At 35.7% G+C, this 19,508-nt stretch overlaps 1 protein-coding gene across 1 annotated transcript in view; it reads left to right on the top strand.

The window, feature by feature from the left end:
* The window catches only part of PDSS2 (decaprenyl diphosphate synthase subunit 2), a 110,697-nt gene that overhangs the window by 73,462 nt on the left and 17,727 nt on the right, over positions 1-19,508 (top strand). The window contains exon 4 of the mRNA XM_056488000.1: positions 12,123-12,197. Within this exon, the coding sequence (XP_056343975.1) occupies positions 12,123-12,197 (75 nt within the window). The remainder of the gene's footprint in view (positions 1-12,122; positions 12,198-19,508) is intronic.

Here is a 19,508-nt window from a genome sequence, read left to right as displayed (position 1 = left end):
TATAACAGAGAAGTTGGAAGAAATCTGTCACAGCATTAAAGCTGGTTCTTCCTTGAGCATCTAAATTATCAGTTGTCTTAGGAAACTATAGAGGAGGTGCATAAAAGACATAATTAAAACCAGTTTTGACGCTTTTACACTCTAAAGAGAGTGATACATAGAACTTCAGAAGGCTGATATGGTGCACTTAAGTGCAATGATTAGAAAATTATAAAATCTGGAAATGCATTTCTTGCAAGTTCATAAACTGATAAGAAGGCATCCCTTTATATTTAAAAGAAAGAAAATCTACAAACCAGCCAATCAACCGAAACAAAAAACCACCAAAACCCATTATATACAAAACAGAAAATAAACCTCCTCAAAAGAAGAAAAATCCTATCCTATCCCAAAAACCTGAAGTATGTGTTATGGTAGTATTCGCTGTAGTTCTTACTAAAATCTTAAAAACTGACTCAGTTTTTCCCACTATAATTCAGTACATTCTTCTTGAAATTATTAAACTCTTCAAAGAAACACTTCAAAATCTACAGGCTGAAAGCTTGGAATTGAGTTTAAAATCTTGTCTGTCAATGCAGAGCTCTGCCAGAAGACCACATTGTAGAGCATTGTTTTATTAAGCATTATTTTTTCATAAATAAACAGTAGCACAGATGTAGTACTTACATAGTGGATCCATTTCCTTATGTTAAGTTTATATATTTCTAAAGGCATAAATGTGTTGTTTATAAATAAGCCTTGTTTACATAAACATCAATAAGTTACTCATATAAGTCCTCCTATGTCTTCCTGTTGCAACCACCTGAAGGTGCCCTACACTTCAAATAAGAACTGTTTGTCACGAGGTTTCTCCTTCTGTAGTGTCAGTTGTGGTCCTATGGGGAAGGCTCATTTTGGAACTTAAGCAACTTGGTTCCTTGGTGTCCAGTGAAGGATACAGAGAATATCCTCTTTCTGAAATTACACCAGTTACTCTTTTGGTGTAAATTGACATTTTTTTAGCGTTGACAAACAGGCCAGGTAGAATCTACAATTTTAATTTTTACAAGTTATTTACTTTTATCGGTCTTTTTCTTACCCTGATCGATTTCAAGAAAATAACATAAACTTGTAATAAAGACCCATCACAAATCTGCCAAGAAACACCCATTTTTAATGGAAACTAAATGTTAATAGTTGCCAGTGTAATGGCAACCATTAGCAGCTACTGACTTATAATAGATTCAAATTACCATCCCTCAGAACAGTGCCTCATTTTGTCAGAGGTAAGTCGAAGGTCCTCCTTCATAAATGTAGTTGAAATGAGTTCTTTTCAGAGCAATGAAAGTTATTTTGAAAGACACTCTTCTTTGTTATCTCTGGTGGAAGATATGAGCCCTAAATATCTGCTAAGTATATTTACAGCATATATTTTTATTGTATTTTGCATAAAATAAACAGAGACCTTTATAATCTGAATTTTCCTATTGGGATTCAGTAGCTTTATTGATCAAAGAAGGCAGGATGAAAATACGGAGAAACATTGAGAACCAAAAGTAATGTGTTTGCTCCCAGTTTGTGTTCATATAGAAAACTGAAGCTGGTGATAAAACAATTTTTGAATCTTTTACATATTTTTAATTGTTTTTAACTCCTTCTCTTTGCTCACATACTGACTTTCGTTTTCTTCCCTAGTACAAGCTGCTGTTGGAGATGAGTATCTTTACAATGATCAGCTTACAGAGCAGCTAGGTTACAGGAATTTGGTGAGAAGCAGAGATCAGAGTAGATCAAATTAGATTAAGACACAGTTTATAAAGTTTGATAATGATGTTGTTTTCTTGAGGGGAAAAAAAAAAGAGGAAAAAAACCCTTCAAATTTCTAGGTAGCGAGCTGATTAGAGTTTTTCTGAAGCACTTTGTCAAGTCTGTCTTGGTTTATTTTCCCCTGAGGCACTATTTGATGATGATGTACTGGACAAGATAGGGAGTGGGATAGTATCTACATTGTTGAGTATTTTTGTTTCAATTTAGTATTTTAGAGTGTCACAGGGGCGTGTCTCAAAACCAGAAACTACTGAAAAATATAGACGAGTTTAAAAAGCCCTGATTTATGGAAAAATATGCTTAAGAAAGACTGCTTTGTCTGGATACTGGGGGAGAACAAAACAAAGAAAGAGGTCTAATGTTTTTGAACCTTTAAACTAATGGGAGATGGCACAGGGCAACATAGTCAACATGATTGAATTATTACATAAGAAAGCTCTTCCTTAGGCAACCCTAAATGAGCAGTTCTGTATCTTAAAATATTGAGATACATACTGAATATTATTACACAACTTAGCATAGCTCTTATTGGAGAATGCAAACACACTCTGAAGTACTGAGAAATATATAATAATTGATAATTATGTATGAATCATAATGAAGAAAATTGTTATTTATTATAATTATTATATTTCGATTGCACCAAAATGTACTTGTTTACATTAGCCTTTGAGAGGTAAAGTTAGATTTCATTTACTGTAAAGTAAAAGATAAATGAGATGGTAATTGAAACAAACTTTATGTTCATTTGATGGACATGTATTGCTTTTTCTTCCAAATATTCTCAAATGCTGGATTTTTAATAAGATTTATTTACTGAAGTTTTATTGACAATCATGTCAAATTCCTTTGGTAGGAAAAAGGCAATTTTTGTGATAGTTGGTAAAAGTATTGAAGCATTGGGGGAGAAAAATCTTATCTATTAGAGGTAAAAGGTTAAAATCCATTGGAATCAGTACCTAGTAATCAAATTTTTCCCACACTACTGCTGTAAAACTTTTGTCTAGCATTTCTGCTGTCATTAGAGGCAACAACTTTTATGATATTGATGATGACTATGAAGCTGTAGAATGATGCTAGTTGATTACTGCATTGTACTCTTCCCATTGTCTCCTTTGATGCTTGTGTCTGTGGAATTGTTTCTTAGCAAGTGCATCTTTTGCCATTGTTCCCAAGAAGTAGCCCCTGAAATAACACTTGAGCAAATGAAGCATTCAGTTTTCTGAATATTTCACAGGATTCTTTCTATTTCATTTTTGCTATGTATAACCAGTAATATAATTGAATATTTGTAAAATGTCATTACCTTAACGGCTGTGGTTATATGTTTGAAAAGTAATCTTTTATAGAAGTTAAATTAGAGGATTAGGTGACACAGCTTATTAACTTATTAATTCAATTAAAATTCTAAAAATTAGAGTTAATTGGTAATTGTGATAATGTTAGAAACAGTCTCATTATAGAACAGTAAAAGTCCTGTTGCATTGCAACGATTGTCAGTTTTGAGATTAAAACTGCTTAACTTTGCCTTCATTCCTAATCAGTGCATTCCTCAAATAGATTTATCCTTTACCTTAGTGGCCTTTTGCACCTGTACTGGTTTTTAAAGCTAATGCTTATGTTAAGCTTTCCCGAAGTTAGACTCCATTGGGGTTAATATATAGAAAAAGTATATTTTTCTGTGATTCTTGGCCATGGCACTACTGGAAAATTTTATGTTTAGATTTCAATCTGTTTTCTGTCCTCCCACTTCTGCATGAAAAAATCCTTCTAAAAAGAAAGAGTGATTTCTGCCACTTCCCTTATGCATGTCTGTGACTTACAAACAGTGCCTTGTAGCAGAATGATTGCTGCAGAACATGGAAAGACTGGAACTGAGACTGATAGTGGAATATGTCATCATAGGTATGGTTGTATCATCAAGTCTAGATTAAAGTCTTTCCCAAAAATATACTGCAAGAATATTTTTAAAGCATCAAGGCATGGTGCTGTTGAGACAGAGTTGTGACTTTTTAAGATGCTGCCTCAATGTCACATTGACCAAGCAACTGACAGTCTCAGGAAATTTTCCATTCAGTTCTGTTATATTTTCAGTGGCCTACCAAAGATCTTTACACCAATTTGCACAAAGTCTATGCAACATTCTTGCCTCTGAATCATCTCACTAACAACTTCCTCAACTTATATCTAAATTCACGTTTCCCATAGTAGTAATCAGACCTGTCTTTCTGCTTCTCTGGTCTGCCCAGCAGACCAAAGTCAGTGTTTGCTGCTTGAGTTCGTGAACCAAATACCTGTCATTATTCCAGATAAATATTTTCTTCCTCAGAGGTAAACTGCACAGCTGCTTCTAACACCTGGTTTGGTAATTCTTATAGAACTGCTGTTTGCCTCGTAATTAACAGAATGGTCTGGAAAATACTGGTATACCATCTGTGTTAAAGAGAGAGCATTTCAGAGATGACTAAACATCAATGAAGAAGAAGATAAAAACTAAAGAAACTGAAGAAAGGCTGAATCTGATGAAAGTCAAAGGTCATCTGAAGACAATCACTATACCTGGCAAATGAGTTCTGGGTAGCTGGGGTCTGTTCTTCCTATGTTTGCTCCCTTAATGTACAGCACTGAATTGGCAGTTGTCTAGTGGTGAACACAAATACTTCGAGAGTCAAAAATATTTACAGGCTTTGAGATATATTTGTGCATATTACATATATGTGTGTGTGTGTATATTTAATTGAATTTAATTTAATTGAATGTTAAAGCCAAATTAAAAACTCAAACCCCCTCACTTTTCAGAGAAATTGCCTTTGAAAGATTTAAGATAAACATTAAAAAGTACCTGTATTTAATATTTCTCTGATGGTTAGCAAGAATATATATCCAAGATCAATGCCAGAATATGCAGCAAATAGATATTCAGAAGAAAACAAAATTTATTCTGAGAGATTGAAATGATGAAAACTTTTGGGTACGTGATATTTTATTCTGCGTGAGATGCATACTGTGGGAAAGGGCTCTCAAGAGCCAGCAGTTCTGCTATTTCATTCACCACTAATTACAATAGGTATTGGCACTGCCTGCATTTCTTAAACAGAAATGTTTGTTACAGCATTTTCTTTCACAGCTGTGAATAATCATCATGGAGGAATTTGTTGCTAAATAGCTTTAGCCCTTACACAAATTATAAGATGAAAATTAATTTTCACAGAACAAGTACATGAAATGAGAGTACCAGTAAAATTTCTAAAACAAAAGCACTGGAAGAGGTTGCAAAGGGAAGTGGTTGAGTCACTATGTATGGAGGTCTTTAAACAATTTGTAAATGTGACTGTCACAGTGTGACTTGGGTTTGCCAATTTTAATATATTTAGTTTTCTTTAGAGATAGGATTTAGGAGTAAAGACAACGCAGGCTGAAAACTTAAAAGGATATAAGAAGAAATTTATTAATAACACAAAAAGAATTCAGAATAAGATTTCTGGATTATTCCCTCCCTTCATTCCACATTTCTTAACAACAACATACAGAACCCACTTCAGTCAGTTATTTACTTAATAATCATTTCAGTTCACTCTAGAGAGAAAAGTTCCTTTTTTGGCTTAGGCTTAGGGGGTGTCTTCACCTTCACAGTCTGCATCCCCCGGGAAACTCTTAACTAAGAGAGTATTTGTCACCATCTCTGTAACCTTGATTGTATTATTTCAAAGATGAGGAAAGTTGTTATTGGTGCTGCAGGTGTAAATATATAAAATCAGCTGTGGTCCTCCTCCAGCAGCTGTTGTATCACAGAATGGTTGAGATTGACAGGGATCTCTGGACGTCATGGAGTCCAAAGCCCCTGTTCAAGCAGGGTCAACTAGAGACAGTTGCCCAGGACTGTGTGCAGAGAGATTTTAAATATCTCCAAAAATGGAGATTTTACAATGCCTTTGGGCAACCTGATCCATTGTTGCATACCCTCACAATAGACTGTTTTCCTGTGTCCAGATTGCGTTTTCTGTTTTCATTTGTGCCTGTTTTCTCGTTCTGTAAGTGGGCATTGTTGAGGAGAATTTGGCTCCCTCTTCTGCATTCCTTCCCATCAGGTGTTTATACCCATTGTACTGTAGGAGAGTCTAAAATAGATGTGCCATGTAAATAGGGCAATAGATTATGTATCTTCCTCTCTCTTTTCACTGCTGTAAAGCTTGTCTTTAAAAGGAACTTTTCCATGGTAAAACTTCTTGTAAAAGTGCCTTAACATCTGGAGTATTTTCAGTGTAATAATATGGTAACATGCATACATTTTTAGCAGTAATATAAATGAGTTAATTGTACTTTTAATCAAAATGCTGACGTATTTGACTTCTTGGCTAGCACGAATATTGAATTTCTGGATGGACTGTAACTTCTTGTTAATATTAGTGTTTTGAAATTCAACAGCATTTCATTTGGAGTTTAGAATCTGATTGCTGCTACCCCTGGTAGAAGAGGTTGTTGATTTGTTTGTTTAACAAACATCTGCAGTGTCGTTAAGTTGATTCCATCTGTCAGATGCTAAATAGTCTTACTTCTGATTCACATTTGTGAATCAACAGAGCAGACTGCTGCTTGCAGGTACAATTTGTGTTATTGACTTTAATCCTCAATTCATTTCTGAACATATCCCAGTTTAATGGCTGTCTGCAGCAGTGTGACTAGAAGCAGTGTTTTATAACTATGCTTTCCTGTGTCACTTATGGATGGGGAGGGGTTTATATCTACAGAACCCTGTAGTCACGATACCTTCTTTGTTCACTGTTTCATATAGAAGAAAGTTGTAATGAAATTGCCATCCAAATGGGTCAAGCTAAAGCAATCAGGTATTTCTCTAACCTCAGTCAGCAACAGTTGTTGAGTACTTTAGTGGAAAGATCTGCAGCCATGGATCTGCAAAGGTATTAAAAAACTGTAAGGGATCATGTGGAAGTAGACAAGGAAAATTATATTTCTTCTGTTGCTTATGTTGTCCTTAAGGAAAATTGCTGAATTATGCACTGAAAGTCTTTACAGTGATGAAATCCAATTCTGTAGATAGTGCTGCATCCGCATAAAAAGAATAACTTAAAACTGGTGAAAATCCCTAAGGCAGACTGGCCTTAAGGTAGATATTTAACAGTATTAGCAATTTTCAAATTGATGGCTGCTGGTTATTTTTTATATCTTAGAAGCACCTTTGTAACAAGTGGTGTGTTTGGGTTAGGTGTTTATACTGTATTGTTATATTGTAGTTCGCTACTAATTCATCATTAACAGAATGAAGAAAACCATAACTGTGTTTTCCAAGACTACTTAAAGCATCCTAAAAAGGCAAATTGCTGTCTTTCCTGTGTGTTTACCACAAAGAGAGAGCCAGATAAAAAAAAAAAAAAAGTAAAGTTCAAGATGATTTCAAGCAATAAATCCAATAGGACTCAATAAACATTGGATGAAAAATAATGTTCTGTAGGCTGACACACTTGGTTACCTGTATGACTAATGATATTTGAGGAGATTACCAGGAAGGAAAATTGAACTTCAGTGTTCTTGGAACTCCTTACAGTTTTCGCTTCCCCCTTTTTTTTTTTTTTTTTTTTTGTTTTGTTAGGCATTATTTAACAATCATAATCCAAGATCAGCTCTTTGCTGAGTTTTGTTTTTAGCTTCCTAGTGTCGCAGTGTTGCTGGGTCGAATGCAGGAGAATATTTAAGGCTTTCTGTGGAATTTTTGAGTGTTGGAGTATTTCCCAAATCAGTGCTTTTTTGGGGAGGGACGTGCAAGCTGAAGGAATTTTTATCTGTATATTTAATGGTTCCCGACCATCTAATTTTCTTCTTTATTTGTGTGGAGAAGTCCTGCTACACAAATCTACACATCAGCAGCAAGGATTAGGGTCTGTCATAGCAGATGTGTGAGGAAAGGATATTGTTTCAACATAAGGATGGAAGGAATTACTTGTGGTCCTTCTCGGAAGGAATTTGGCAAAGCTGAGGAAGTTTGTCAAATAGAAATTGTGAGGGATGAAGAACAAAGATATACCCATTGCTGTGTTCTTCCTAGTGCTGTTTCCTGTCTTCCCACAAGAGCTTCATCCTTTCTGTGATGTTTCCGTTGGAAATATCCAATAGTCTGGAGAGGCACCACATTACTACTCTGAAAGAGTAGTCTGTGTAATCCATTCCATTTCAGCTGTTGAACTTAAAATAAAATGACTATTCTTTGAATTAAGCTCAGATTAATTTCTTCTGGAAACTAGAAGGAAAACCAGGGAAAAAACTATAAGTGGTTTTATGTTGCAGTAAACTTTAAACATGAAGACAAATTAAGAGAGCAAAGTGCTTGAGTTGCTGAATTGGTGGCACCAATGTTGTATTTTCATCCAGGTTGTTTAAAAACTTTGTAAAGGTTGAGTGGGGCTCAGAATCCATTCTTTTTACTGTGCTTTGTAGAGTCTGAATCATATATTTTAATTTTGGAGAAAGTATTCTACCAAAATGTCTTTATTCTGTGATTTCCCTGCATTCCTTCTAGCACAGAGTTTCACTTCCATTAAAATACACTTATTTTTCTATAGACAGAGTTGAATCTTCCCCAACAGTCAACTGCAATCATGAACTGGGCTGCTGTACCTGCAACAGAGAAGATGTGGCCCAATTCTGTGACACCATGATAATGCTTTGGGAATTCTGAACTCTTGCAAATAAGTCCTGAGGAAACTACATGAAATTCTGATTTCAGGAAAATGAAGGAGTACATTCATTAAGTGATTGTTTGAACATCCTGAGTAATTTCCTGAACTAAGGGAATTACAAACATTTTTAATTTCTTCGAATAATATATAGAAATTTTGAGTTGAGTAATTAGACTCAAAGTAAATTTAAAGAGTCTGGAAGGGCTAAAGCTGTGCCTTTTTGATAAACAAGTTGCTACACCAGGAAAGAGTAAATTAAGTTTCACCAAATTTCTGATCTTTAACCTTCAAAACTCTTCTGGGACTGAAACATAGCATAGTCTTTTGGCTATTTCATATTTGAATGAATTGGAGAGGTCAAAGCATGTGTTCTGCATTGCTGTGGAATGATCAATCAAATGGTTGTGTCCAGAATTTACATCATGTTATACACTTAGTCTGCCTAAGTAGTAGGAGAGATTTTAGCTTTAACAATTAATCTCTTTTTCCCTGTATTCATCCTAAACTGATGGCCTTCGTGTTGACTTTTTAAAAGCAGAAGAGATCACATCCCTACAAAAAGTGTAGAAGGAATACCTCCTTAGGAAAAAAAATACAGATACTGGAAGAACTATTGCAAAACATGTTTAAAGGGTGTGAAATCACTTGCATGAGTATTTGTCACCTGCAAGTAATGGGCCATCCACTGGGCAGTACCCAGTCGTGGGGATACTGGAGGAGCAGAAAACAGCACTTCAGAAGATGCTGATGCAGAGTGGAAAATGCAACAGAGTGAAAGTTTGTTTTCTCTCAATATGTGGCTGCTCCTGCTCATCCCAAGTACCTATGAGGAGCCATGCTCTCAAAAACAAGTTGAAAAGTGGGAAACAGTGGGAAGAGAGGTTGTGAATAGGCTGCCTTTGGTCTCTTTTGAGATGCTGTTTTCGAGCACTAATTCTGGCAGTCCTTTCTTCTCTTTCCTCATCTCTGAACCTTTTTTAAATGGAACTTAACTGTCAAATGAGAAGAAAAGCAGTTGAGAGCACTTCATTTTTCATCTAACTTTCTTTCTCCTCAGACTTGAATCTCAGAAATGTCAGCACTGGTCAGGCAGAGAGGCAGCATTGAGAATGAAGACAGCTCAGATACTGTTTTCTATTCTTACACTGGCATACTGCATGATTTTCTGGAAAATCAGTTCACTGTTGCCATTTTCCTCTTATATAAAACAGTAGGGAATAAATTTAACAGGAGATGTTGATTGCTTTCAAATTTTCTGATGAAAAGTGCTATATAAGAGCTAGACAGTGTATCATTTCATGAATACTATTGAATCCGTAATAATTTTTCTTCCTCTGTCATTCTGGGATGCAGAGGAAAATTGCCTGGTTTCCTCGTTTCTTATTTCTTTCCCCAGTGCTCAGGACCCCAGGCCACTGATGTTAAACAAGAGATGCTTTTCATAGATCAGATTAAGGGTTAGTGAGGTAACAGAGCCTCATGCAAACATCCCACTGTGCTCTTGAAACTGGAATTTCATTCCTGGTAGTGATCTGTATAGCTTTACATTTACCTTAAAAATATTTTTTATATATATCTTTAGAAAGAAGGGGGGTAATATTAATACCAAATTCTCACTAACATATAGTGCTCAATACCAAATAGTATTTAATGAAATAAGGATTCTTCTGAATAGTTGGTGTGTAATTATCCTAAGATGTTTTATGAACTCTAAGGGGAAGAGGTACAATTGTTCACAAATGTTTCACCAAGCTTGTTTTAAGTCAGTTAAAATTGCCTTTGAGAGTAGAGTTGCACTAAAAAGAGGGAGGAGAGATGGAAAAAAGAAACCCCAAAACAGGTCCTGCTCAGTCTAGAATTTCAGTCAAGAGAGGAAAAGGTCTAGTTATCCAGAGCCAGCTGCATTGTTAAAAGTTCATACTATCACTTTGACATTTAGAGTAGGACTCTGTGTCTTTGTGAATTCCTCTTCGTATTACCAGTGTAGGTCTCTGAGCTCAGACCATTTCACAAACCATAACATTTTTGAGTGAGTGATTGATCTGTATTATGTGTCCTAGCCATCAGAAGAATCTTGGGATGTTGCTTGTATAAACTGTAATACAATCTGATCCTGGGCATTTAGTTACAGACTTTCATAGACCTATTGGCGATACTCAGTCCTCCTGGATTTGGGAATAAGGCTTATCTGATACCTTAAAAAAAAAAAAAAAAGGGGGGGAGGGAGGGGGGTTGAGGGTTGTTGTTAAAAAAAAAAAAAAAAAAAAAGGAGCCCCTCATTTTCTCTGTTCCCCCCTTAAATAACTCAACACATCTGGTAACACTGTAGGATCATTGTCCTTTCAGTTCCTTCAAAGCTCATATTGCTACAATATTTCTTCGGTGTCTCGTTTCCTAAAGGGCAATGTGATTGTTTTTTTTTCAGGCTGTTTTTGTAGGTCTTGTAAATTAACCCATATGCATTGCAAGAAAAAACATGACTTTTCATCAGCACCATTTCTAAAGTTAGCGCTTGCTGTGTGTATATGAATATGTATATGAACCAGTGTTTAAAAAAAAAGAAAACACAACCTTTCTGCTAGTACTCAAAACTAGCATACAAATGAGGTTTTATTATCAAATAAAGCACACCTAAATGTTAGAATTCTTTCCATTAGGGCTTTTATCATTTGACTTCTTGTCTTCAGTTACAGGAATGATAACAATTGAAACTAAATCTTTTAATTCAATAAGAACTACATTGAATTTTAGGAAGCAAAAAGAGGAATCAGATACAGACTCATATGCATAGGAAATTAAATATTCAAGAAATAAAAACTTTGCAACCAAAGAGGTAGCCTTAAGGTGTGCTTATTTGAAATGCCTGCATTTAATTTTACAATAAATCTGAGTATTTTGTTCCAATTAAGACAGTTTATGTGCACAACTTCAAATTTTACGGTAGTTCCAGGGAGACCATGGACTACTTGTTTTACATTCTGGATCAAGTTCAGATTTTCAGGCTTCGCTTGAATAAAATAAAAAGCCTGAACCCTGAAGATAATACAGATTGATAAATCTGATTTAAACATTCCCGTGTTGCAGACTTACAGTATATGTGGTACAGCTGAGCCTCAGGCCATGCACTAAATACATCCACAGTGCATTCCCAGGGCACCCGAATACCAAATGATCACGTTTGAAAGGTTACCTTTCTATGGATTCTGACTTTTCTGTATTAGCCACAAAGATTAGAATTTTAACAGCTCCCAAGGAGAGGTATTGTGAAGTATTTACTTGGCAGGAAAAAAACAAAACAAAACAAAACCCAGATGAGGTACTGTCTCATATTCATGAACTGGGATTTATTAGCTCTGTGAACGTCCTTGTGAGAATACACTCTATAGTTCACACTGTAAGAAAAACAAATCTTGTTTTTCATTTATATTAACTTAAAACTTTGATAGAAGAGTTACTGTAGTAGAGGTTTTAGCAGACATATCACAGAATGTATCTCAGTAAATCCTGAAGTCTTTCACTGTTAGCTTTCTTCATGGTTTATCTCTCTGGAAATCTGGCAGTAGCTTTGTTAGTCAATTTGGTGATAATTAAAGATGTAAGGCTTTTTCTCCTTTTCTTTTACAGGTTGTGGAACTCATTTCAAGTGCTATTGGTGACTTAGTTCAAGGGATATATTATGAAAACTCAAAATCATCTGAGGTAAGAATTTCACTAGATCTATGTACCCAAGGCATTTGGTGATATTAATGTGTGACTACTGTAAGTACAATTACTTTCTCACCTGTTTAAAGGGAGGGAGAGGGCAGAAGAATTGTTGGTCCTAGTGGGTTTCAGCAGTAACATCATTATTACACCTGTAAGCTCTGATAAAAGTTTCTAGAAATGCTCAAGGAGGACTTATTTTGTTTTTGTAAGTGTTGATTAAAATACTATCATGTGTTATTACTAGGAACTCTAGGCACATCTTACTATAGGCTTTCCAAATGCTTCCAGAGTTCCTAGTCAAGTTCTGTTGGAGATATTCATTACAATGTTGCCAACATAATTAATGTTTTCATGCCAAACCTGTTGTTTCCAATCCCAAAGAGGTTTACAGAATGCTTCTTCCTGAACTTGTAACATGTCCTTTCTTCTGTGTTTTGTCTGAGTGCTAGGAGTGTAGCACTGTGTTCTTCTCCATCAGAAGTCTCTGTGCACATATTTCAGAAATCAGCATGGGCTAAGATAGTAGCTGCCAGCATTTCATAACAAATAATCTTGTATTTCGTCAAAGGCAATTGCAGATATTCTGTGTTATTGTTTAGCAAGAACAGTGATGAAAAGTGGTCAAATTAGATGTAGGTGTTTTTCTTTACTCGAATATTTAAGGAAATTTCTAGAGGCCATTCTTGAAGTAGGCTTGTATGTTGGAGCAAAACAGTTTTTTTCATTTACTATGTCTCTATCTTAACACATGCAATAAAATCAGTAATTTAAAATTGCCATGGCCTCTACAGGTTTTATCATAGCAAGCTTTCAGTCACTGGTGAGCACTATGTATATGTGAGTATCGATCTTGAAATCCACTGAGATAGATAGATTCACTTCTAGTGGCATTGTCTCACATGCCTTGGAGACCTGAATCTTACGGTTCACCAAGTGTTGTGTGCTGAAATTGCAGCTCTGGTTTACTATTGCTGTGTTGTCATATGTAACAAAATTGATAGCATGGTAAAATGCTGTTCTCATGGGCTGCTGCTACAGTAGATGCCTGCCCTGATGCCTCTGCAGCAAGCAAACCGCAGTGGGCAAGTGGAGAGTGCCACTGGATAACAGCACTGTATTCTGGAGGGTGCTGCTCCTTTGGACACTCTGTCTCTCCTGCTCTGCAGCAGCAAAGTCATGTCACAAAAACTAACCTCACGGAGGTGTATCCCTGTCATTTTGACTGAAACCAATTAGGAAGGGAATGTTCACACTGCTGAGCTGAGTAAGAGCCTCCAGCAGGACAGCAGTAATGGCACACTCAGGAGCTGCCTGGGCTCCTTGGGATGCACAGAAAGGATGGCATGCCTGGAGTGTCCTCTGGCACCTCTCAGAAGTGGGTCCTGGGTGGAAGCATGGCAGGAGGGCAGCACTGGGAACTTGGCAGTGCTTATGCACATGCTGTGTTTAACCTGTGTATAAACTGACCTCAACCTTCTGTGTTGCTCTCAAGGACTGTGCTCAGGGTTATATGTTAAAATTGATGACATCTTTGATATTTTTGCCAAGAATAGTTGAAATGTTGTTTTCCATATTCCAGCAGGTTTTTAAATACAAGTAGATTGAAGGTATATTTAAAAAACAGTCATCCATTTTCTACTTTTTCATGTGTAGAAGTAAAGCTCTACAAGTTCAACTCAGCCATGAAACTGCATTTTATTGAAACCATGGCCCCTCTGTAAATGAGAAATCTTGTGGACTCATTTGGGTTCCTGCCACTGCAGTAGATTTTAATCTTTTCTTTCTTAGTCATTCTTTTTCGATTTTCTGTTGCCTTACTGAAGCCCTCCACATGTGTGGATTGCAAGGGGAAGTGTGAGATAAACTAAGTGCAGCTGCATGACATTTTACCCTGCCCTGGCCCAGTTACAAATAGCAAAGACTTATTTTGTTTCAGTGACTATTTCTGTCTAAGGAGAGTTGAAAGTACACTGTACCCTTCCTAAGGGGAACCCAGTTAACTCAAAACACAATTAGTCTGGTGCTGTAATAGAGACACTTACGTGACAGTGTCTGAAGTTCAGCCTTTATAATGGGTAGTGTGTGGCTTCTCATGAGACCTACAACAAGGTGTGGCATCTGCTTTATCTTTTTCTATCTAGTTCCATGTTGTGCTGAGACATATCCCTGCTGCTCTCCTTGCACTGTTCTGGCAATGCAGTGTCCCATTCATGTCCTGAACACTTCTTCAGCAAAGACTGGCAAATAGACTAGTTCAGTTGTTGGTCTGTCTGTCTTATTTGTGTCCTTTGTGCATCTTTTCTCCTTCCCTAATTGCAATTTGGTTGAAACAAAATTGTGAACTACATTTCCCAGAGGTAAGACAAATGCTTTAATCTGCTCCACAACTAAATCTCAAATGTCAAACTTATTTTTCTTTTTAGGAATAGGGCATGGGGATGCTAGTAATGGCATTTTCATTGTTGGGAATGTCTTAAATTTGGAAAAGCAGAAGGATATCTTCTCACCTTGATTTTTTTTACCCTGAGGCAAGAAAACTGTACTTCATATGTTAAACATGTTAAATGTTAATGCAGTTGTTTTAAAGCTCTTTAGTCCCATAAAATAAACTAACTTAGCACCAAGTTGTTTTGAACTTTACTGAATGTCTACCTTTCAGGTAAGCAAAAATACAAAAATATATCTGCAAAGTTAACCTTTCTTCTCTGAGACTTTAAGTTCATGTTTACAAAATAAAGTTTCTGTCTTCTTCATTTGGATAACCCAGTAGGAAAGTGCAAAGAATCATTTGACCTAACAAGACTGACCTGATTTACTCCTGAATATATATAATGGATATAATTATTTGAGAGCTCCATTACCACTTTTTTTCCTCTGCACTGCCGTGTGCAATCCTACAGCTGTCCTATTTTAGTACATTCTGTTTGATCATTCTTCATCTTTTCTGCATAGGTAAGTCATTAGATCTGTGTGAAAGCAGGAAAGAAAAAACTAATATTTAACTTTTCATCATTATTTGAAGTGACAGTCCAAACTATGAAGTGTAGGCTTTGACACAGCCTGAAGGTTAAGGCTTGTCATTCATGATCAAAGTAACAAACAGCTGCTGTGGTTTAAGATACTATATTAGCAATGTTAAGCTTATATATTGGACTATTACCTGGAGCTGAAAGGGATGATATGATAAATGATTGCAGATTTCTTTGCTAAATCCCCTCTCACCCAAAATTCTGCAAGTGGAGGACATTCTCAGTTCCCGTTTGCCTTCCCTAAATTTAGGTCTAATTTGGAAATAAAAACTTTGCCTTAGTGATTGCAGAAAAATTGTCTAGTGTAGCCTTCAGTTGTGATCATGGTTATCTATTTTTTATCAGAAAAAAACTCATTGCTCTGAGTCTCTGTTTCCAACTTTTAGGAGGCTGAAGGCTTCTAAAATGTTTACTAACTCAGAGAAGAGTGCCATATTCATAAAGCCCCTCTGTTTTAATATTCCAGATCATTTAACAAATGCAAGGGAAGTTACTTTAATATTCCTGTTAATTCACTGAACAGAGGTAAGAGATACAAGGAAGCTCAAGGTCAAACAGCAGAATCAAGAGAGGGACTTCAGTGTGTTGGCTCTCGTACATAACCTTCCAGAATGCTCTTGTAATCAAAGCACAAGGGACTTTGAGGAGAAATAATTTAATTGGGTTTTGGCGGTTTTTTCTTGTCTTCTGCATATCTAGCTGATGATAAATGTGCATTAGCAAAGCTCATTGTAGTGTCAAAATACAATTGTATAATGTAAGACAGGACTATTCCCAAGATGTTTCGCTGATGGCCAGAAGAGCTGTTTGGAATTTTTGATGCAATTTTGTTAAAGTTGTGCATAAATAATATGTAAAACAAATTTTAAAAATAAAAGCATTAGTAGCAACTACTCATTGTATAAAACAGTGAATTAACAGGTATTTATTTTAGACGACTGTAGGGTTTTTTAATGAAAATTAATTTATTTTCTGGGAAAGGATGGGCTATATGTGGTGAGCTGTGCCAATACCTCTTTGATATTTGGTCCCTGGCTTTACTTTGAGGAGTAATGTTTTGGAATACTGTACATGTCCATCAACTGCTATGAGACTGTTTTATAAGTAAGGGACTTGTTTATAATTTTACTATAGGAGGTAAATAAAATATATTTTGAGTCACGTAAACCACCTTTTAGCAGGGCAGCAGAGCTAAAGTTTTGGGTTTTTTTAAACAAATGTTTTTGTTGCAAGACAAAAAAAAAGCATAAAATATGGAATTTGAGTAAAGAGCATCTGTTGAAAGAGTAGAAAAATGTGTTGGGGGGAAAAAAGAGCATAGCTAGAAAGAAGGCCAATGTTATTTATTTACTGCTTTTGTTCTTTTAAATACTAAGTTTTTCCAGAGGGATTTAAAAGTAACAGATGTGAAGAGATATTTATCTTTATGATAAGTTTACAAACTTTTCTTTTAAAACCGGTGTTGTTTTTTTACAATGTCTTGATAAAAGTAGTCAGTAGCTTGCTTTATTGACCCATTTGCAGACACCCTTGTTGCTCCAAAAGCAGTGAAGACAGGTATTAATAGACCAATAAAACATGTCCTGTCATGTTCAGCAAGCATGAATACATCAGCTGAAAGCTTATGTGAACCATGTGTGAAATGTTTTACAGTGTCTTGCTGATGGTAGAGTGATTAATAGTTGCACTGGATTTTATTTATGTAAAATAGAAGTTCTTGAACTATCTAATTTAAAACTTTGAATATGCAATTTAAAATTATTTCTGTGTGTTTCTGTAGATTATTTGCCCATTGAGAACTGAACTAATGTTTGATATAAATGATTCAGACATTTGGATCATTTTGTGCAACAGCAGATGGTTAAGAAAGAGCTGCCATGGTACGGAAATAAATGAAGGGCTCTGTTTCGAGCTATAGCTGAAGTTTAAAGTCTATGACTTCTGTTCCTTCTTGGTTTTGCAAATGGGTTTGTGCACTTTTAAGACGTGTTTTTCATTCATATTTCCTTAATACATTTTCAGCTGAGCCTTATATAAGACTCTTCTTTGGTGATATAAGTCAAACTGTACTATTGTAAGTGTTGCTTTTGTACTGGGGATTCTTGGTACTGTCACTAAGAGCTGCCCTTCCTGATGGTTATGATTGCATATTTTGTCCCACATTTTCATTTTCTAAAAGTTGTCTCCTGAGGTGACTACTTTAAACACAGTTTAAATTATGGAAGTAGTTTAATTTTTAAAAAACCCACCTCAACTAGACAATTTCTAACAAAGCAGTAACTGACTTTGCCAATAGTAAAATGGGAGCACCCTCAGCTGTTCTTCATTTCCCATTGGAAATGATGATCGACAGAGCTGGACTTGGATATTTTCCCTGTGCTCTCATGCTGACATTACACAAACTGTCTCTGGAGTTGGCTGTTTTCTTCCAGTGATGGTGAGGGGTTCAGCTCTCTTCATCCACCACCTCCTGCCACCCCGACAGCATCGGGGTGCTTGTGATCCACACCCATTTCTTGGTGACAGAATTTGTGAATGAGGTCAGTCCACAGGCATTAGTTAATCAAATGTCTGAGCACTGTCAACTACAACTAGAATTCATTTGACTTTAGAGAGGTTTTTGTAAGAAAGTCTTAGGAGTCTTCTGGGCCAGCTAATGTCCACTGCTGACAAAACAAAACAAAGCTTACAAAGCAGTGAAAATTCCTCTAGAAGTAGTAAGAGCTGTTGAGATATCAGATTTTACAGCCTTTGCAATCTAGAACTGGTTTGGCTTTTCCCTTGATGCTTTTAAAATAGTGTTTAGATGTTGTCCTACACACCCTTGTAAGAATGTGGTGAGAGTTAAGCTTGGGAAAAAATGGTATTTTTGGAAAATTATGTTGAAGAAAGTATGTTTCTGCTTCTGTCTTAAGCATCAGAAGCTTTAGGCTTATGTGGTCATAAGAAGTTCTGTGATTAAAATCAGCTATATTTTGGCATACAAGTTCATATGCTAAAGCACATCCATATGGACATAATGCCTTTTTACAACTGGCTTGTTTCTGTAGCCAGAGATTTACAATACTTATGTTTTTAAGATTTCAGTCTTTGAATACATGTTCAATTCTTGTGGGTTTTTTGAAGTTAGATGCTCATTTTAGGTGCTTGAAGCTTTTACATAATGTTCATGTAGTGGACAGTAACTTTTTCTGCCATCATTTTCAATCCTGTAAATGAAATTTCAACTTGTTTAGGAATATTATTTTGTAACAAATCGTAGAATAATTTTCTTGTATACATTGAGTGCAATGACTGTTTAAGCTTCTTCAATTCCTTCAGTTGATCTTAGATAATGTCTGTGTTTCTCTTGGTGTTTAAGGCTCAAGAAAGCAATCATTTTCAAATTATGGGTCTTCTGAAAGATTTCATTAACTTTAAAATTCTTTCAGGATACCTTTCTAGAGTATTTTTTCTTATTTGGATGTAAAACAAACGATTATAAAAATCTCTGCCAATTTTCAGTGAATTTTAGTAAATACTGTTTTTCACTGAGCAGATTGGTTGTTAAGGAAAAGATTGTATTTCCTCTTCCAACAGCTCCTGATTTTAAATTTAAAATAAATTGACCTATATCAAAATTGAAAAAAAAGAGACTTGATATATGGGAAACTACTTGAATTAAATGCTCATTTTGTCATTTTGCCAGTCATGGGAATTTGCACATGCTCTGGGCTGAGTTAAGATATTAAAACAAAAATACAGAAACAGAGGAAAGTTTAGGCTTGACTTTGTAAGTTGTCATATGCATAATAGCAAACATGTGGTTTCTCTGTTCTTCACTTTCCTTGTATAACTTAATAGTATGTCTGAAAGCAAAGGCATTTTGATACAGCTCTGTGTTACTTGGCATTGCAGAATTCTCCTACTTTTTCCATTAGTCTCAAATTATCCTCTCCCTTGTAACACAGCACTTCTGGGTGATATCCATAAGGGAGGAAAATTAGAGCTGAACGGATGGATTCTATTTCATTTGTTACTGATTTCATGACAGATAATACCTTGCTAGAAAACTATAGGGTCACACAGAATTACTTCTTGCTCATTTCTAAGTAATTTAATTGACATCACTTTGAGGGAAAGGGTTTGTTGTATAAGAGAGGTTTTTATATTACTCTTTTAAAGAATATCTTTTGGCTTAGTGTATTTTGCTGAACTGAGTAATTACAAAATTTTTAATGTTTTGTGCTTTAAATTTTTTTCTGTAGTTTCTCATTACTGATTTTATATTTTCTAA

The sequence above is a fragment of the Oenanthe melanoleuca genome, chromosome 3 (assembly GCF_029582105.1).
Source record: "Oenanthe melanoleuca isolate GR-GAL-2019-014 chromosome 3, OMel1.0, whole genome shotgun sequence".
NCBI lineage: Eukaryota > Metazoa > Chordata > Aves > Passeriformes > Muscicapidae > Oenanthe > Oenanthe melanoleuca.
The sequence above is the reverse complement of the archived record's forward strand: the minus strand, read 5'-3'. Positions and strand labels throughout refer to the sequence as shown.